The 22,560-nt window shown below is 32.7% G+C and overlaps 1 protein-coding gene across 1 annotated transcript; it reads left to right on the plus strand.

Moving 5' to 3' along the window:
* Positions 1 to 578: 578 nt before the first annotated feature.
* Positions 579 to 21,571, plus strand: LOC129947406 (4-aminobutyrate aminotransferase, mitochondrial). The gene is made up of 5 exons (XM_056057945.1): positions 579 to 806; positions 871 to 989; positions 16,167 to 16,338; positions 16,392 to 16,554; positions 20,325 to 21,571. The coding sequence occupies exons 1-5, from the start codon at positions 752 to 754 to the stop codon at positions 21,292 to 21,294; spliced, it is 1,479 nt and encodes a 492-aa protein (XP_055913920.1). The 5' UTR covers positions 579 to 751; the 3' UTR covers positions 21,295 to 21,571.
* The last annotated feature ends 989 nt before the right edge of the window (positions 21,572 to 22,560 follow it).

Here is a 22,560-nt window from a genome sequence, read left to right on the forward strand (position 1 = left end):
GGCTTTCAACTAATTGTATCTTTTAAGAAATATCATTTCTTACATTTCGAAAAATTTTGAGAAAAAATAGAATTGGTTTTTTATTTGTTTTAAACTACTTTGATCTTTTTAAATATATTTTAAAACATCTAATTGACAGGTTTTTTACAAAAAATAAAAACTTAACAAAAAAACAATACTAAAACTTGGTAAAAATTTACTTGCGACTCAAATAGCTTTTGAAAAATTAAAAATATTGTCTTCAAACTTTTTTAATTTCACAGATAATAATAATAATTCAACTAACAACTTTTTTAACCCAACACGAAAACCTACACAATTTTAAGCAAGACAAATAGACAGACGGAATGGGAAGTTATCAGTGTGCGTCGCATACCAGCCTCTTTTTTTAAATTATATTTAGAAAAAACAAATGATTCAATTTTTACTAATGTGTTTATAAGTGATACAATTGTACCAAAGGAGACAGCACTGCATGGAATTCGATAAAATTTGATTAGAAATATCTTCTGGTCTTATTTGTGAGCGCGTGAGAGAGAAAATTTTGTGAGGGTTGGAAGAACTTGGAGCGTTAAACGTGCAGTGTTTTTTAACTGACATCGCATTCCTAATTGAAGTGTGTTTTAAAAGTAAGGGTGATGTCTATTCTGCTCTAAAAGAACGAGAACCAGTGCAGTCCCAAATTTTAACCCAACAACATCGTTTGAATAAATTTAATTTTTCCATTTATTGTTTAACATATCAAATTAATATGAATTTAAGTAAAGCTGTGAGGCATCTACCCAATAAATATTGTTTTTTCAATGGTTGTGAATTATATAAAATAAGAAAAAGAAATATAAAACTTTAATGTTATTTACTTTGCTATAGGTTTTAATCATATCGTGAATTTATCAACAAAATGTGAACCTACAGCCCCAAAAGTTAATACTGACCAAATCCCAGGTCCAAAATCTTTGAAATTACTTAAAGAACTAAGTCAATTACAGGTAAGTTCATTAGTTACTAAAAAAAGTGAACTTTGTCTTTAAAATCTATAAATTTATTGATATAAAAGGTTTAAAAAATGCTGCAAGGGCTAACTGTGTAGAGCATCTTCGAAATGCTATCCATAAAATAATAATATGTTATGTACCTACTTAAAATATGGGTACCTAGACCAATTTAAAACAATTTACGAGTTAGACTGTTATGCAACCGTTCAATTGATAACAATAAATATGTACATACAATGTGCAATTTTTATCATACACTGATGATGAGACTGAGGCTTTATAGTTGAGTCTCGAATAAAAGGTGAATGGGAACATACAATTGGTTTAATCGATATTCGCATTGCTCTTACGGAAATGAAAGACTTTTTTAAAGGTACTCTCGCCGGGATGTACGAGTATGTAACTGTGACCATCAGCGGAGAGTTTGCTTTTTCTTTTTATGTTGTTACATTAAATTTTTGTGCACTAATCAATTATGTTGATAAAATATGCAAATGGGATAGGAGCATCATTTTTCTTTCTTTGACTTTAATTTGTCTGTTGTTAAGTTTCAATTAAGGTTAATTTTGAGACACCAGATTTAAGATAGTTAAACAACGAGCTGAATATTTCGAAGTTCTTACTTTATAGTTACCTATTGTTAGGATTTCCTTTATTTATAAATTGTTCACTATGTACCTACATTATGTATTACATACAACAAAAACACGATGATGAATCCTAGCAGGGGACATGCTCATTATGACACCTCTCTCATTTAGCTGCAACATAGGATGGAAAACAATTGTGTTGATTCCAGAACCTAATTTTAATAGAATTGAAATTGGTAAAAGTAAAAAAAAATATAAAACACAATAAAAATTATCCATTTTATAAAAGAAGAAAATAAATTAATGTATTTATTTTTTAACTAAACAATTACTGTGAATAAAAATGCACCTGAGATAAAAACCAAAAAGTCAAAGATTATACAATTTTTCTCCCGAAAACTATTCAAGTCATGGAAAACAACTGCACGTTTATTTTCAATAGTAGACTTGCGGTAGGCTTCGTCTTAATTTACAATCAGTCCAACATAAGGCCTAAGTCTAGGGCATAAGTACAATAGTGAAAACTCAAGAAAAGACGAAACGGAACTGAAGTCAAAAGTACCTGTTGATCAGCGTTACCATTTTTCAAAAAAAAGTGGAAGTAGATTTGAGGAAAAAATCGAGGTAGATTGAGAAAAATTGAAGCAAGGACGGATCTAGATTTTTAATCAGGGAGGGTCACGCACTTAACATGCATAAAGACGAGTTTTTACTTACCGCTAAAAAATGTTCTTTAAAGAAGGCTACACATTTCAAGGGCTAAAGTGACAACTATAGTTATTAAATTATTTTAGAACGCTATTGTCCAGCAAGGTATAGTCTAACTATTTAATTAATTAGACTTTCTCCATATAAAAGCATTTCAAGATTCTAATAGTTTTCTGAATATGCCATATTTAAGAGCGAAACGCAATACTTTAGAGCGTTTTTATTGCTTTCATGGAGAAATGTACAAAATTGTTTTGAAACTTTGCTTTCTTTCAAAAAAAAAATTTCTTTTTTGTTGCCATTTATATTAATGCGAAAAACGCTACAAAAATTCAAAAACCCAGAAAATGAGAAAGAATCTGATATCAAGAATTTTCTGTTTTTTTTTTTGACGTAGTTTTTTCGGACTCAATTTTCGGGTGTCTAATGTAGATAGATTGGAGCTGATAATTCATATTAAAGGAGTCAACAAAACTTTAAAATTGTAGAGAGACAAATGTTCTTGAATTTAAGGAAACAAGTGCATTTAAGTACATAATTTCTTTGAATATAAAATAAAAACAAACTAAGGTAAACAAATAGCTGGAAAGAAACTTTTGTGTGGCAGTCACAAATTACACGTTTCAGAAGCTCTTTTCACTTCAGTTCTCAAGAGATTCAAAGCTTTTATATTAATAGATATGAAACGTGCATTGTGTTTTACAAATGGCCATTAGTTTAACAAAAGTGTTACTATTGCTATTATTGGGACATTTATATTCTTGAAAATCGTGTTTAAATCTCAGTTCTAGAATATCTAAAGAAAATTCCCTTCAAAATGTAGATTTCTTTAATTGCCTATGCAATAGGGGCCAGGACAGACAGACAGACGGATGGAATGGGGGACCCACTTTTTTTTTACTTTTCTAACATCGTAATGTCATATTTGATTCGAATTTTTGAAACGCTCGCAATGCTTGCCATATACAGTTTCTATGTGTCTCAAGTAAAAATCACTTCATTGTTCACAATTTATGTGCATACAAAAATAAGATGGAATTGAAGGCTAGCTTCAGGAATTTGAAGGGAATTTATTAAAAAAAATTGAAGATCGCTTATTCAAGCTTTCTTCTTAATAACCTGAATCCTTGCTCTTATTCTTGGAAACAAATTGTATGAAAATAATTTAAAGCATTACTCAAGTTACAAAAATATTGAATGTTTTTGAAAACAAACCACTTTTTGGTCAATGTCTTTAAATTACCAACAAATCTTTACTTACACAACTTAACTGCATAAGCTTTATGGTACATATGACCCCACCTGGAATTTGATGAATTTGTGCAAATTTTTTGGAATAGGGCTGAGTATCAGATTCATTTTATGTTCTTGGTCCAGCTCTCAGTCAAAAGTGGTACTTTTTGCAACAAAGTTTAGAAAGTAAAATACAATTTTTTGTTTTCATATACAAAAAATAAATAATTCAAAATATAATAGGGGTCATATCCATTGACTCAATACGATTAGTTTTGAATTGAAGAGAATTATTACAAAAATACAAATAAGTTGTATCCCAGGGAGAGGGGTATTGACCCCTACGACTCCCCCATGCATTATTTGAATGAAAGAATTTAAAAAAAAAAAACTAGAATTATTAAATTCTCATATCATATACAAATAATTCAATATGTTAATGTAACATTTCTTAAATTAATCGAAATCGCAAAGATTGGGCTCGTGGTGACTGGTGGTCAGATGAAATGACTTTAGGATGTTTTGATTGCAAAAAACGAGTTCTACATTTCTTGTATTGAATTCATAACACAATTTGAATACATAAACACTCATTTTGTTCTTTTGGACAGAGATAAACGGATACTTACTAGATCAAATTTTCAATTTATTTTAGAACTGCGTCAAGAAATGAGTCCGTTAAAGTGCTTAAGATCACAAGATCTCGTATGGCCTCTTCAATAAATAAAAAGGCCAGGAATCTTTTTTTTTTGCGCAAAGTTTGGACGTGATTGTAAAATGTTCATCATTTTTAAAGTGAATTTTAAAAAATTCAATGTGTTTCAAGTAATGACATAGTTTTTAACTTGTCAAACGATGGACCTACTCAAGTAGTGGGCTATTTAAGATGAAATCTTAAATATTAGCAATTAGTGACAACAAATCTAAATCCGGCTCTATCGGTAGCAGAAACACTTTCATTGAGAAAACATAACATAATAGTGCCCAACCTTTTTTCATATTTTATTATGGAGAGTAAATTTAAATTTTAATCAAACAAACGTAATATAAATAAGTATTGGCATTATGTGTCATAAAAAACTCAAGAAATATTTATCTCTATTTTTTTTTCTTATCAGCTATAGCATTTTAAATTTAAAGCTACAGGTGTTATGTTATAAAACAAAATAATTAATACTTATTTTTTTTATTACATAATTCTTTGTTTGCACTAACTTCAATTTATTTACAATAGTTTTATAGAGTTTTGGATTTGTAAACAAATTTGTAATCAATCTCTTAACAAAAATATTCGTTAGTTGATAAAATTAGGAATCAAAATTATCAGCATAGTATCTTGTTACGTTTTTAAAACTTGAGTAAGTAAATTAATTGGGGCATATTCATAGATGTTGTCTAAACTCTTGCTAAGTTGTTATAAAGCTAGTCTAGATGGTAGGCTATTTATAAATAAATATAAACCTAAGTTTAGGACTAAACCCGTGGTTTAACTATACACATAGGAAAAGCTGAAAAAGTAAATTATATCAAATAAAGTTTATGTAAACTTGCTGTCCAGAAAAATGTCGATTGATATCGCAATTGAAGAAGATATAGAGAAGATATGAATATCTTAGAGGAGTTTACGTTATTTGGTGATCTACAACATATGCCACCAAGTATTAAGTAAGAATTAAGCGACAAGGATTTCTACTAATGATATCGTTTGGATAAGGAAACAGTCACATTTATTTTATATTATTATTATTTTATACATCCAATTTGAGGAATGACAGCCCAATATAATAATTTTGAAATTATAGCAGTATTTTTTTGATTTGACCTGTCATTTGAAGTATAATTGTAGTAGAATACAACCTTTAACTGGGGTTTTACTAAACACATCTAGACAATTGACTATGAATGGTAGGTAGGTAGAAATGGAGATCTCAAGGCAACCTAGCCTGAGATCCAATTAGCGCTGTAGTGCGCCGTTTTGATACCAAAAACTCGTTTGACCTTTGATTGAAAGGGATAAATTTATAGAGAAGCTTCATAGCGATTATGTTAGAGCCATTTTGTCGCATTGAGTAAAAAGATTAGGTCTCTAATCTTTGTCTCAGATAGCTCATGAAGTTCTTGAAAGAATGCTTTTCCAAAGCATTTCATTCTGGTGTTTGCCAAAGCAGGACATTTGCAGAGGAAATGGATTATGGTTTCACTTTCTCTTTGGTCACTACAGATACGGCAAAAGGTGTTGTAAGAGATACCCAACTTCTCTGCATGAACTCCTATAGGCCACTGTCCGGTACAAACCGCAACAATCCTGGCTATGTCTTGCCTTGGCCTGCACAGAAGATCGTTTGTACGGGTTTTGTTATAGGTGGGCCATATCTTCCCAGATATAATGCAGTTGGGTAAATTGCTCCACCTTCGGTTTGATTCAGTTTGGTAGATAGAAAAGATTTTACCCTTCATAGCACCAAGAGGAATGTTAACCATTTCCGCAAATGAGCTATGAATGGCCGATCCTTGCTGGCGAGCTCGTCAGCCCGTTCATACCACGATACCACTATGGCCCGGAACCCAGTTCAGGGTGACACCGAGGTTAAAATTCAGGCTCGCAAGCTCATCACGACATTGCTGGACCAATTTAGATGAGGATATGGCCGAGTTAATGGCTTTGACAGCTGCCTGACTGTCTGTTAAGATAGCCGCATTTCGGTTTTGGTTTTGGTTTTGTTTAAGTATCTTACATGCCTCCCTTATTGTCAGCAGTTCAGCCTGAAAAACGCTAGCAAAGTCAGGAAGCCTAAAAGATTTGGCTACATTTAGGGACTCAGAAAACACCCCAGAACCAACTCCGCACTCCATCTTTGAACCGTCAGTAAAGATGGTTGTGTCGAAACCTATCGACACGATGTCATCCTCCCAATCTTCTCTGGATGTGAAAATAACCTTAAAACCCTTACTAGGGCTCAAAGTAGGAGTGCAGTAGTCAGTGTCTACCGAGATAATATCTGAGGGAATTAATTTCGTTGTGTTGCTGTGACCATGAGGTTTTGACAACCAGCTGTTTGATTCCTTCAGCGCTGCAGGAAACTATGTATGTATTTAATAAAAATGCCGATTGGTAGAATATCCAAAATAACGTTTAAGGCGTCCTTTGGGCAAGTACGCATGGCCCCACGTGGTGCCCACGCAAGCTGTTCTCTGAACCTTCTTTAGCTTATCAATATTATAGGCTTTGCAAAGAGCAGGCCACCACACAATCGAACCATATGTTAAGATTGGACGTACTACAGCTGTGTACGTCCATAAAATCATCTTCGACTGAAGTCCCCACTTCTTGCCGAAAGTTGTGTTGCAGGCGTATAAGCCAACACAGGCCTTCTTAACCCGTACTTCAATATTTAGTTTCCAGTTTAGTTTAGAGTCGAGTATAACTCCCAAATATTTAGCTCTGGAAGACAATGATAGGATTTGACCGTTGAGTCGAGTTTTGTTGCGATTGCATTGCCTAGAGAGCTCGAAACTTCCTACCACTGAGCATGGAAATAATCCATTCTCGAATGAAGTCTTCTACACCGAACTTAACGAGCAATTCTTCTATGGATTCTGTAAGGACGTTGTTAAAAGCACCTTCTATGCCTAGGAAGGTGGCAAGAGTAAATTCTTTATAATGGATTGTTTGTTCTACAGTACGCACTACCTCATGGAGGGCAGAGAGCTTTCGAGAGGTCGTCCAACTAGGATTTCTCTAATATGGTAATCAAGAATGCGCTCCAAAGTTTTAAGCATAAAAGATGTTAAGCGTATTGGTCTGAAATCCTTCGCGGAATCGTGACCTCTCCTACCCATTCCTTTACGACATGGGCACATGTTTGAGAAGGAGACATCCTTTGAAAATTTGTTCCAGCCATGGAATTGCTACATCATTCAACTTTTGAAGCATAACTGGCAGTATGCCATCCATGCCTGGGGATTTATATGGAGAAAAAGTATTGATTTCCCACAAAATTTTTTCTCTGGTTATAACGAAATTGACTTGCTCCACATGAGCTACGTTTAGCTCTGTGGTTTCAAGCGATTCGGGGTCATTGCTCTCTCAACCCGGAAAATGCGTCTTTATCAGTAGCTCAAGAGATTCGGCTGGAGAGGCTGTCCAGGTTCCATCAGGATTTTTTAGAAATGAAGGATTACAATGTTCCTTTGCTGAGCCTTGCGGAGTCCTTTATGTCTTCGATTGATTGACAGTATTCTCTCCAGCCTTGTCTTTTGGCTGATGACAGGGCTTGCTTGTAAATTTTAAAACGTATGTTTGTGGCATATATTGAAAATTGTCCTTTTCTTAAGACTGGACAGTTCTTCATTCCACCAAGAAGGAAGGGTTTTACGGCTATATTTAACTGAGCAAGAGACTCTAAAAGCTTTACTTATAAAAGTTTCAAAGGTTTTCACCTTTGATTCAAGGTCTCCTATCAATTCAGTGAGATTCGGTAAGTTGCTTAATTTGGAATTCGCAATTTGACTGAATTTCTTAAAGTCAGTTTTTTTGGGATTTCTGTAAGGCGTAGGGTTTTTCGACTCGAAATTAAATTGAAAAAGAATCCACTTGAGATCTGAAATGGAATTCAAAGGGGAAACTCTCCAATTCTCCACTAATAAATCATATGACTATGAATAGGAGCTGCATTTATTTAACCAACAAGTCTTAAACTATAGATCAAGAAATCACGACTTTTGTAATTCTCTGTAAATACGCCCCATTATTTTGATAGTTTAAATAAATACATGAGCTTATGTGCTCACAATAGTAAAAAAAAAGGTCCAAATTTCAGTCAAGCTATTAAATTACACTGAACTCGTAGAATATCAATTTGAATTACCTTCTTTTTTAGGGAAATTTTCCCTCAAAAAATGAATCTGCGTTTACGAGCATCTTTAACTTCTAGATAAAAAAAGTCAACAAAAGTAAATATTAAATCAATCCATAAAGGCTAAAGTTTCATTTAGGATGTTACAGCTTTCTTAAAATAATTCATACTCATTAACTTTGATAAATGAGTTTGTTTTCTTAGTTTCTTTCTTAATTCACAAATAAAGCTAAGATGTATATGTAGTTGAAACTTGAAAGATCTTACAATACTTTCAGGTTCATAAGTGAAAATGTCTTCCGTAGTCGTAGTCTTAGAATTATTTTATAAAAAAATTAAAATAAAGTGATCATAGTCGGACAAATATTTGTACAAAATCTGAAATAAATGTGTACTCTAACCAGCAACAATACCCCTGTTTTGTTGGAAAATTTATCCATAGTATAGTAGGATTTTACACGAATAACAAAAACAATATCCATAGTATGAATAAAACCGATAAAAGTTAGAGTATAATCTAATTGTAGATTGGTTTTTGACATTTATACGAGTCTCGAATTAATTTTATGTGATTTCGTTTTCAGGTGTTGAAACGAATGATACTGCATTTGTATCTCGAGGGCTGTGTTCGTTGAGTAGTTCTGCGTTTGGAATCATGTGTGTTTTTCATTGGGGGGAAAAATCAATCTTTTACTGTAGATATTATTTAGTTTTGTTAGTGAAATGGACTAACTGGGCTTATTTTGCAAGAGAAAACAGTAGAAAAGAAAGAAGTTTATCCTAGTTAAGATTAAAAAAATCTTTTCGGTGTTTCCATCGCACAAGATTATTTAAAAATGATTAAGTTTGACAGCACTTTCTAAAATGCAAATGGTATTTCGATGTTTCTTATGAAGTGCAAGCGAGATAATTTGATTCGTGCTAAACAATGAAGAGCTTAATAGTTCATATAAAAATAGGCTATCTATTCCATGTGCATTTTTTTTTATTTCATTAAAACAAAACTATATTTTTTGTATACCAACATGCAAATTAGCACATCATAACGCATTATCTGTAAAACTAACTCCTCCAAAAAGGTTTTTCTTCAGAAATTTTGACTCGATTACGATCCCCGACTGAAATCGAGGCGAATCAAGCTCATTTCAACTCGATTCAGGTATATACAGAATTTAGGTGAGCTTCAAGCTCGCTTGAACACCACATGTAAATGTAGTAGTCTATGAACAAACCCCCTCCTTGAAGCAATTGTTAAATGAACCCTTTTTTTATAGAATCTCATTGTCTAGATTATTTCTTAACATTTCTTCTTGAAAATTGTCCATTTTATTAGTTTTAGTTAGTATCCAACAATTAATATTGTAGATGATAAATTGTAAGGAATTTGAAAGTAAATATTTATTTTTATGATTTATTTTGCTATGTAAAGTTATCCAACAAACCATTTAATTTTTATATTGGTAATTTAATTTGACATATCAATAATTTTTACCAATAGCCGTTCCTTAATGATTCTTGCAAGTTCCAACAATTTGTCAAAATGCCGCTTGAATAATTTTTGTTGACATAACAACGTGATTTTTACAATAAAAGAATTGTAAATGTACTTTTTTAAATTTTAAAAACAACAATATTATCTATGAATGAGCTACAAGTTAGTGATTTAATTGGTAGCAAATTTGGGAAATAAGGATAACTTTTCGACATCAATTACAAGTAATTAGTAATTGTAAATGACAACACTAAACATATTTTAAATAAATGTAATTGTAATTGAAAAATAATCACTTTTAATTGTATTTGAAAAAAGTTTACTTACTAATTACATGTAATTGAAAAATGCAATAGGTTCATTCAAGTTCTTCAGAAAAAGCACTTCTAAATTATTTATTATTAAATTATTTTGTAATATCTCGTAATATGTATTGATGAGAATATTATTTGAGTACATTGTACAAAGTAATAATTTTTGAGCTTCTATATAATTACTTTTGTTTTCAATTACATTTACCTATGTAAATAAATTGCAAGCAATTAGTTATTCAAATTGTTAAATTGCATTTTAAAGTAATTGAAAATGTTATGGAGATTTCAATTACAAGTAACTGTAATTAAATCTGTTTGTAATCATTTCTTCCCATTGGTAGAAATAGAAAATCCACAAATTTATCGCTGACTTATTGTCAGACATTGTCAAGTCTAAAAATATTGTAACATCTACGACCGTGTACATTTATTTTAAAATTGATTTTTATTTTGCAAAATTTTAGCTTATGCCTCCATACCCCCTGCGACAATTAATTTATTATTGTTATACTTTCTTTCAAATTATTGTATATCAAAAACTTGAATTTTATTGTAGCAGAAAAACTGATAAAAGTCATTCACCCAAAACCTTTCAATTGAGCTAAAAAAACGCTAATTAAGTAGGTAATGAACTTGCTTATCGATATATGTACGTATTGATAAATTTATCAGATGTTTTTATAAAGTAATTTTCAAAACGAAGGCCAAACTCACTCGTGACAAAGTTAATAATAATATTTGTTTTTTACTTGTCGCGAATAAAGATACTCCGCTGGGTCACACGCACTTGATCATAGTTACAATTCAATTTATTTTAACTTTAAATAAATTGTTTTTCTTAAAGAAAAATATAATGTACCTTGATTAGAAAAAAATATCTCGGAGATGTCTATATATGTATGTGACTATAAGTTGTTTTTCTTTTATTTTTTTAAATTTTATAAGTTATCAGTTTTGTTGGGATTGCGAAAGAAACCTCTTGAATTCGTTGAATGGAAGCAATATTTGAAGTGCAATAGTAGATCAATTCGAAACTGTATTGTAAACAAAAATCACCAATATACGACCAATCCATAATTGCATCACCATTTAGGATGATATTATTTATTTTATTAAAGCATTTTATATCATTATATATGCTGCCATTTTTACTTGTACTTACCAGTTCAATTAATCCTTTTGCACTCACTTTAGAGTCAAGTTGATAAGAGTAAACACATTCAAGCACTTAATCGGAACTTGCTATACACAGTTGTATTCCTCTTGACGTAGTTTATTTAAGTTAAGTATCTAATCTAAATCAGTGACGGATTTATAGGAACATTTGGAAGGCCTATGTCAAATAATAAAAGAGGTAATGTTTTGTATGTTTGTAGCACCCGATGCATGATGGTTAGTGTCATGAAAAGAGCTTTCTCAAATTTGCCGTTCGGATTCGGCTTAAAACTGTAGGACTCCCCCATCCCTGACAACAGTACTCGCACACAGGAATGGCTGAGAGTTGTAAGTCACTAGGCCCTAGTTCTCAACGGACTGTTGTGCCACCCTTTGTGCATCTTTGAACATACATAATATTTTACCATTCTGTTACATTGGCTGCGTTCAATCTCGGGTTGGATAGGGTATCTTGGATTTTTAGATACCTTGTTGAACAAGTTGGATAGTTAAGATAGCTGTCAAAAAATAAAAACAACTTTCAGCTGTTCACAAAAAGCAAAGAAACATTTAAGCTTTGAAGTCAAAATTGTTGTAAGATAAAACATTTAATGGATAACTCAACTGATTTGTCGGACGATAATGAATTGATGGATGCGTATCAGTTTAATAAAGAAGAGATAACCTTTATCTGTAATCTATGATAATGAGGTCGAGAGAGGGGATAGACCCCAGAGGATGGAACTTATTGTTTCGGTGTCGCTAACTTGTGCCTCGTTGTCCGTTGAGGTCAATTTCAGCCATCATTTCAAAGTATGGCCAGTTCATTCGCCCTCGACCAGTCGACGTTTTTTTGTTGTTGTCTATGATAATGTTGTAGCGCTTTTTCATATTTTTTAATTTTATTTAATTTTACAAAAATTGACCCGTATTCTTCAAGAACTTTTGCAATTTCTTGGAAAATTGTTCTTCGACGGGTTATTGGGTCTCGGAGCTGGTCCTTTCTCTTTCTGCACTCCTCCAAGAAGAGCAGAATGGATTGATGTTCTCAACCTTAAAAAAGAGAATAGAGTCTGAAAGAATAACTTACCTTTCTTTGCAGTGACCTTATTTGCTTGTAGCTCCACAAGCTGTCCGCCTTGTCATAATTACCTTATAAAGTTCGGAGGTAAATAGCTTCTTCATCTTCTATTGTGCAGAGAACATTCTTAAATACAACCTCAACTAACATTTTGTATCTTTTTGTTTACCAACAAATACTAAAAGCTAAAATCACTTTTTAAGTTTCTCGAAATTCAACCATGTGTTGAATCAGCTGTTCTGTCAGATACCTACATATTCCAGATATTCTTGGATACCTTTGGATTTCTTTTTTGACTTCTCAGCTGTTTTTGATCAGCTGTCTTTTATACGTAAAACACTAACGAAAAGGTATCCCGATACCCTATCTGTCTGAGATTGAACGCAGCGATTAATTGTACTTAAATTGAAACGTTCACCATGTTTCAAACCAAGTTATTGCCAATTTTCAAAAGGAGTATATAACCGCATCGAAGAGAAACAATGAGTATTCCCTTGTTTAAGTTGTTGTCAGTTCTTTTTATAACTTTTGCTTAAAAAGTCAGCATAAGATTTCAGGTTTTATAAACAACTTAGAGGTTAACCTGACTTAACGGAGGTAGCATAGTTAGGAGTATTCGAGGTAATAAAGAATTGTTTCTCGGATGTGAGGCAGGTAAAATGTTAAATGTTAAAAATTAGAATATTTCGGTAAACCAAGTTATGGAAGAGTTAAACATGCTGATTTTAGATACAAAAACAGGACTTGATGGTTTCCCAACAATAGTTTTTAAAAATACCTCGCAGGCAATCGCTTTGCTCTTTAGCATTATATTCAACCGGTGTTTTAAGTCAGGCATATTTCTTTAAAGTTGGAAAAATTCTTTTATATTTCCTATTTACAAATGATGTTCAAAACTATCGCCCATTTTGTAAAATATCAGCTATCCCAAAACTAGTTGAAAAGTTGATTTATAGGAAACTTATACTTTCATTAAAAGAAGTGATCTCGAAATGCAGCATGGTTTTTTAAATGGTAGATCTACTAACACAAATCTTATAATTTTTTCTAATTTTGTGCTTACAACAATGGAGAAAGGTTTTCAGTGCGATGTGATCTATACTGATTTTGCCAAAGCATCCGATAGAGTTGATCATCATATCTTGCTTCGAAAGCTTTTGAGGTATGGTTTTCACTCTAAATGGTTTCAGTCGTATCTTAGTGAACAAACTCAATATGTTCGTATTGGCAATAGGCTTTCTGATGGTATTATGGTTACATCGGGTGTCCCTCAAGGAAGTCATTCGGGCCCTTTGCTATTTCTTTTACTTGTCAATAATATCCCAGATGTTCTTGTTCAATCAAAATTACTTATGTTTGCTGATGATTTGAAAATGTGCTGCATCGTAAAGAATTTATCAGATTGTTTTAAGTTGCAAACAGACATATTCAATGTACATATAAGATTGGTGTGAAAACCATAAGCTATTTTTAAATGTATTTAAGTGTCAGAGTCAAACATTCTGTCGTTGTATACCACCTTTATATTTTGAATATTCTTTAGGAAATACGACTTCAGTTTTAATAGAAGATCTTGATCCCTCACCCTTAAGAGCCTTTATTTCTCATACCTGAAGGTTTTTACGTTGGAATATTCTTCGACCTTCATATGATGCCCGATGTTTGCTTTTTGGACTACAAAGTCTTGAAATTCGACGGAAATATTCTGATGCAATGTTGATTGTCCATTTTTACTAAGTAAGGTTTGTTCTAATTGTCTGTTGTTTAAAACAGACAAATTCGTTGTGTAAAAATGAAAATGTAGATTTTTTCTGGAGCGGGTTAAAATGCTGTTTTAAGAAACTGTATGGTAAAAATTCTGTATAATACTGTATGGTTAATATTCTATATTTTAAAATACTATATATTTAAAATACTGTTTCTCAAAATGCTATATTGTCAAAATACTGTATTTCTTAATTTCAGACACTTATGAATTATCATATGTACCTACATGTTATTGTTCAAGGGAGTATATTAGAACATTATGCTAATGAACAATTATTATTACATATATATTTTCAAAATACAATAAATAAAGGAAAAAATAAAAATCGTTCCAATAATGTAAAAAAGTGCGCACTTTTTTACATTGTCAGAATGCCAAAAGGTGAGTGGCTAAATTCAAAATACACTAAAGGAACGGTCAAACATAGGGGTAATTTTTGTCTTGGGCTGCTTCTTTGGTCAAAAAAATCGGGCCAACTCCACAAGTGGAGGACATAATGAAGGCTGAAAACTATTGGGAAATGGACGTTCCAATACGAAAATTATCCCAAACACAAGTCGAATTTGGCCACAAAGTGGATTGCAGAAAAAAAGATTGAGGTTTTATCATGGCCAGCCCAATCCCCAGACCCAATAGAGAACCTGTGGGAAATTGTGAAGATAAGAATTGGGAGCAACATTTTTAAGCTCAAGAGTAACCTATTCGCTGGAATTCAGAGGCAGTGGAATGACATTCCAAAAAAGGTTATTAATAAGCCTATAGCTTCAATGCCCACAAGATATACAGCCTTTATAAAATATAAAGGGTTGGCAATTAAATATTAACATTTCCTTGCCTTGAAGTAAGAAAATAGTTTTAAATTGAGTTGTAAGATCTAAGTTGCAAATGTTTTGCTCAGCAATTTTATTAACTATGAAAGCATTTAGTTATTTATTTTTTGTTGAAATGAAGAGTGTTCCTTTTTTTCCAACAATTATAACGTAATATCGAAACAGTTTAGAAAACTAAGAAAGAATTTTGCTGTGATTTTCTAAACAATTTGTTTTTTAAAGAAAAATGTTGGAGGTTCTAGTTGCAAATGTTTTGCATAATACTATACTGTATGTGTTATTTCCCAGGAAATGAGCCAGAAGTCCTTGTAGGCATTAATTTAATATTTTACAAACTGACCTATTATTAACCTACACATATATGTACATATGTATGCATATTAAACTTTCAGTAGTTCGTTTATATACAAAAATATGATTTGGAGTTGATTTTTAGTATTTTTCATATTTTTGTAGCTATTTATTTCAAGTTGCATTAAAAGTCCATCTATGTAAAGATATATTTGTCAATTTTTGATAAAATTTTAATGATAAAAAGTTATCAAAAAAGTTACAATTTCAACACAGCATGTTTTTTTATAAATATTTTTTTTTAATTTAAATTCATTTCCCACACTCCCCAACTTTTAAAAGCGCTCAAGGTGCTTGCTATCTCTAAGCAGATCGCATATAAACACGTTAATGGACGTCATACCCGGGAACTGTTTAATAGGAAAGCAAGCCACAAGGCAAGAATTTCCTTGAATTATTCTTTAACGATCTAAACTATCTCTATCATCATATCATATTAACATAATCAATCTTTCGCGTTTCGTAAGGGACTCAAACTGGTTTCATTGAGCTTAAAATAAAACGTTAAGATCCATATGGTATCATTATGGGCCATTATAAACTGCTCTAAATGTGTCCTACTCTATCACAGACAGCCACTTTAACCTTACCTTACCTTACCTTACTGTTGCACCACCTGATTTATTTATTTATTCTTAGCCTAACCTTACCTCAGCCATTTTTTATAACTAAACCATATTATTTTGATATTGCGGTTACCTATACCAAACTGATGTACAATCTATAGACATTTTCTTATTTTCGTTACTCTTCAAATTGTAATTTAAATTAATTCACCATTATCTTGTTTCAGAATCCTGGATCAGTTCAGTTTTTTGCTGACTACGACAAATCAATTGGAAATTATATTGTCGATGTCGATGATAATATTTTACTGGACACGTACACCCAAATATCATCTGTTCCACTAGGTTACAATAACCCTAGATTGCTAAATGTTTTTCGAAATGACCATAATTTAAAGAGTAAGTCTTTGAAACTATTTTAAAAAGGAAGGATTATATGTATTTTATTCTAGCACTGATAAATAGACCAGCTTTGGGAGTTTTTCCCGGCAAAGAATGGCCAGAAATGTTGAATTCAGTTTTATTGCCGGTCGCTCCAAAAGGACTCAATAATATCACAACAATGATGTGTGGATCGTGTTCAAATGAAAATGCATTCAAAAATATATTCATTTGGTAAGTAAAGTTTTTCATTTTCATCCTACTGTATGCAGTTTTAAAATTAAAAACAAAGTTAATTTAACAAATACAAAACTCTTTGAGCATTTTAAGAAAAGGTGTTAAATCACAAGATGGTTTCTCTTGAAATATCCCAATATTTCAGTTTTGAAAACTCTTTGAAGCTTGACCCCAACAAATCTTTTGGAAATTTGTCTGTATAAAACACAAATCTGATGGCTATCCTGTAAATTTTACTTATAATAAAGATAACTTAGTTTGTGCTTCTAAAATTTGTAACGTGTTTGCTAAAAACTTTCAGCAATCTTTCATTGACACTCCTGTAAAATATACTTGCAAAACAAAACTGTCCCCAGACTACCTTTAATTATGTTCAAATAGCTTTAGGTAACATCTTGCATTACGCTGCATTACTTTAAGATGATTATTCCTCTCGTCCAGATGGAATTCTTTCAATTGTCTTAAATGTTAAAATATGGCTCAGATAAATTTCAAACCATCTGGAAGAAGGCATCTATTTCACCAGTCTTTATAACAAGTAACAAGTATGACATTAGTAATTACAGATTGAAAATAATTTCGGAAATAAATAAAAAAACACATCTCAATACTTGCGAATGTCTATTTCAACTTAATTGTTTTTACCCTACTTACAACTATTTATACCTACTTAAATCTAAGGAACATGAAATAGGATACTGACGAAAACAGAATACACATTTCCACAACATGCTATCTTTGCGTAGTTGTGTGTACAAATGTGTTCCTATTCTATCGGTATTTTATCCTATGACGCTATCACAAGATTATTTTTATCTCTCTCTTGGAAATGCACAGGGCGATATTTTGTTATCTGGAGTGTCCTGCATTTGTTAATAGGATCGCTTCCTTCGCTAGTTCAAACCTCTGATTTGAAATGCTGGTATCCTGATAGTGTTATGCTTTCGTACGTTCTGCGTTGAGAGAAAAATACGTTGCGACGGTATTTCCAAAGCCTCCATTTCAAAATTATGGCAGAGATATCACGTTGTAACTTAAGTTCTATTTGTATCAACTATTGGAAATTGTGTCAATTGTTGAATCAGCTGAAGCGTCGGAAATTACACGAAGATTTGCAGTGGGACTTTGTTTCCGTATAACCACATGGTGTAGAACATTATACTTTTGATATGAGGTACCTGCTCTTTTGTTAGTGTTTTCAACAATATTTTAGTGATGCATTTACAGACTCTCATTATAATTCGAATTTCTCTGCATCAAAATCGAATTAGAGGGTACTTGTTTTCGTAAACCATCTAGTTCTTTAAACGGAAATAAATCAGCCTTTTCCAGATTTTCAATTACATTGCACTTTGATGAGAACACACCATTTTCGTCAACCGTTGTTTCTTCGGTACGTATCTCTTCAATATCCAATTTTATATTAGCTGAAGCCATTGTATTTGGCGTTAGCAATACCTTATTGTTTAATTGCTTTTTATCTTATTTAAACGGTTCATCAGTCTGGAAAACTTAAGAACAATCAAAAATCATTTTGTATTGCTTCGAATTTTCTATGTCTTATTTTGATGTTGGCTGAGCTCAATTTCTGTGCTCAAAATACCAACCAAGGCTTTTTATTTTAGTTTTAATTTCTCTACCTTATTGGTAATTGAAAATACAAACTATATTTTCTTGTTGGTTCAATCGCTAACTAGTAATCCGGCTCGAAGGACATCTTATCCTATGACCTTACGCATTATCACAAGATTATTTTTATCTCTCTAGTGGAAATGTGCAGCTGCACCCATATTCGGCTCATATTCATTTATGAACACAGATCAATTACTAAACTTTCTGTATTCCCAAAAATTTTGAACAAATTCAAATTTTAACTGAAAGAATATTATTTGTAACCAACAACATGCATTTTTGCATAATTCTTCAAATATCCTAGAACTCAATCAAAAGTTCGACTGCATTAACACTGATTACGCTAAAGCTTTTGACCAACTTTCTCATGATATCACTACATTTAAGCTTAAGTTAATAAAGTTTCCTCTTTAGTTTGTCACATGGATTTCATTTTAGGAGTATCTTCAAAATAGTTCTTATCGTCTTAAATTCAAAAGTTTTTTCTGTAATCTTTTCATTACCAAATTAGTAGTTCCTCAGGGCAGTAATTTAATCAATGATGAACCCCTTTGTGTACGATACACTAGCATTTATGCTGATAATATTAAAATCTTTAAAAGTATGAAGTACAATCTATAAACGATCGATTACAACTACAAGAGGCTATTAACAGTGTTGTTATTTGGTCCATGCTTCTGCACCGTATAGCAAGACGGGGATGATAAAGGTCTTATATTCCAAAACAGCGGTTAGCAAGAGTTATTCTGCGTTTGATCTCAGCGCTAGCGTTGTTTTCTGCGCTTACAGCGAAGCTAGGGTGGACAAAGTCCTTGACTACCTCAAAATTATGTCTGTCGATGTTGACTTTTTGACCAAGACGTCGGTGTTTTAGGTCCTTTTTTGATGACAGCATGTACTTTGTTTTGCCCTCATAAAGTCCCGTTTTTGCCGCCTCTGCCTCAATACTCACAAAAGCCCCATTGACATCACGCTGAGTTCTTCCGATTATGTCAATGTTATCAGCATATGCCAGTAATTGGACAGACTTTTGAAAGATAGTGCCTCTAGTGTTGACGTGTGAGCTCTGCTCTTTCTTGCAAGTACGATGTTAAAAAAATCGCATGACAGCGCATCACCTTGTCTAAAACCTTTTTTGACATCGAAAGATTATGTTAAGTTGTTTCCAACCTTTATGGAGCATCGTGAATTCCCCATGGTCATCCTGCACAAACGGACGAGTTTGGCAGAGATGCCAAAACTTGACATGGCTCTATACAGCTCGTCCCTGTAGATGCTGTGTTGATTCGGTGTTCTTGAGTTTTTTTCAGGATCTGCCGTAATGTGAATATTTGATCGACTGTGGACTTTCCTGGTCTAAAACCACACTGATAAGGACCTATCAAGTTGTTGACGATCGTCGTTTAAGTCGGGAGGACGGGATTGTTGGCTTTCGTCTTCCATGTTGAATGGATCATCCTGCCTGCAGCGGAATTTGGTTCGTCGTCGCCGTTATACAGTCTGCAGAATTGGTCCTTCTATATTCTCAGAATTGACTGCGGTTCCACTATGATGTTACCACTTTCGTCTTTGCAGCCTTAGGTTCTAGATTTATGTACCTGTGAATTTCGTTTCACCAGTTCATAAAACTTTTGAACTTCATTCTTGCTTTTAAACCTCTCAACATATTTGACCGCACGCTTCTTATAACCTCTCTTTTTCCCTCTGGGAAGTCAATGTTATTCTCGCCTCTTCTGCTCATGGAGCTCATGGGCTCTCGTCCTTTTATGAAGTGTACATTTTCGATATTCCCAAAAATGCTGCTAGGTTCATAGGATTTCTCCGACGGCGGTGCAAGACATTTTTCAACCCTTCCAATATGACTATAATTTATAAAGCCTTCATTCGTCTACAATTTTAATATAACTCAAATATTTGGGTAGGTTCCACTAAAACAAGTTTAAGACTTTTAGGTAGGATCCAAAAAAAGAGCTTTGAAAATATTAGACGATAGAACTATAGCCGAAAAAGTTACATCACTCAAATATTCCCGAAATTTGTTAATAACCCCTTCAGTGTCCGTAAACTAAAAAAAAAAATATATATACTCCTTCGATCAGTTTTTAACTTTATTTCTATTTTCTCCCATTTAAAAGGTATACCCGAAAACAAAGAGGCCTCGATGTCAAATTTAGCAAAGAAGAAATGGACTCATGCATGATCAACATGGCACCAGGATCACCAAAACTCAGTATTCTTTCCTTCAAGGGAGCTTTCCATGGCAGGACCCTGGGAGTTTTGTCAACAACGCACTCCAAATATATTCACAAGATCGATGTACCCGCATTTGATTGGCCCATTGCATCATTTCCAAAATACAAATATCCTTTGGCCGAGAATGAAAAGGAGAACAAAGCCGAAGATCTTCGCTGTTTAGCCGAAGTTGAGGATCTCATTACACAGTATAAGACCAAAGGTATTCCAGTTGCTGGCATTTGCGTTGAACCTATTCAAAGTGAAGGCGGTGACAACGAGGCATCTCCTTATTTTTTCCAACAACTTCAGGCAATTGGCAAAAAACACGGATGTGCATTACTTATCGACGAGGTGCAAACTGGTGGTGGTCCAACTGGCAAGATGTGGTGTCACGAGCACTTTAACCTACCATCGCCTCCTGATGTTGTGACTTTCAGCAAAAAAATGCAAATCGGTGGCTATTTCCATAGTGATGAGTTCAAGCCAGCTGAACCGTTCCGAGTATTCAATACCTGGATGGGAGATCCCTCAAAAATTCTTATCCTTGAAGAGATCTTGAAAGTCATCAAAGATGAAAATCTTCTCGACAGGGTACGCAAAACTGGAGATGTTCTAAAATGTGGACTTATGAATATTGAGAAAGAATTTCCGCATTTGCTGAATTCCACAAGAGGCCGTGGAACGTTTTTGGCTATAAACCTAAAAGATTCTGCTGCCAGAGATAAAGTAATAAACAAACTAAAAATGAAAGGTATCCAATCGGGTGGCTGCGGAGATGTTTCTATACGTTTACGACCTGCACTGATTTTCGAAGAAAAACACGCACATCTATTTTTAGAAAAGTTTAGAGAAGCTGTTCGAGAAATGTAAGCTTTTTCACCTTAAACGCGCAACGCACAATATTGCTCAAATAAAAAAAAGAAAACGTTCAAGAATTTTTTTTATATGTCGATATATAAAAAAATGAAGATAGCATTTTGTTGAATTATAAAATATCTTTACGTATAAATGTATTTTTTTATTATAAATATTTTTAGGTAAATAAAAGTATGTTTTTGTTCCTTATTTATCTGAAATAAACACAAATATTGCCAAAAGCCACACAAAAATTGCCAATTTAATAAACTTAGTTATAGAGTAACCAAAACTATTAATTTCTGTTTTTACTTGCGACTTATAGGAACTATGGCAAGTTTTGCATTCGTGCAAAATTTTTAATTTGAGATTTTAATTAAACATGATATTACGATAGTAGAGAAGTCAAAAAAGTGGGTCCCGCGATTCCGTCCGGTCTTTCCTGTCTGTCTGTCCACGCTCCTACAGCCTAAACCATTTAAACCATTGGGTCGATTGAGTTCAAACTTGGAAATTAAGGTTTTGAGCAGATTCGCGTTAGGCGTGTTTTTCATTTTTTTGAAGATCAAAATTAACAGTAACCCATTACAATTTTTTGGTCAAAAAACAAAAATTTGAATTTTCTCAAAAACAAACCGATAGATTTTTTTTTAGTTTTCCCTAAAATTTTATTTCTTAACTTGGCTTCTTTTAATAAAAAAAAAACATATGTTTGTATTGCTCTGGAAAGGTACCGCTCATAGAACCGTTTTTTGTTTTTTAATGTTCTCAGAAACTTAAAAACCGATTTCAAAAATGTTTTTTTGAACGAGCTCTGATATTACCTTAATAATATTTGATTACCTATCAGAAGTGCAATTTTTTGTTGTTTGGATTTTTAAAAAAATATTAAATTTGTTTTTCAAAATGGTTCAACATTTTCTTACGAAATTGATATGTAGAGCGTATTTTTACAATAACTAAACAACTGCATACCCAAAATATTTTTAGAACAAAATTTAAAAATTGTATATATATAAAATGAATTAAAAAAACACTAACGATTTTCGAAAAAAAATTGAAAAATCAAGGGCTTTTCGATTCACAAAATAGCATTTACATTTTTGAAGAAAAACTTATTTTTCAGGTAAAATTTTGAATCTTAAATTATTTTTTTTTTATTATTTTACTTGTACATCTTAAATGTAACCCCCTCCCATCTCACTGTGCATGAGCTCATTCCTAATTTACCGATATTAATGCATTATAACTATGACTATTGTAAAGACCAACGATGGCAGT

The sequence above is a fragment of the Eupeodes corollae genome, chromosome 2, assembly GCF_945859685.1.
Source record: "Eupeodes corollae chromosome 2, idEupCoro1.1, whole genome shotgun sequence".
NCBI classification, from domain to species: Eukaryota; Metazoa; Arthropoda; class Insecta; order Diptera; family Syrphidae; genus Eupeodes; species Eupeodes corollae.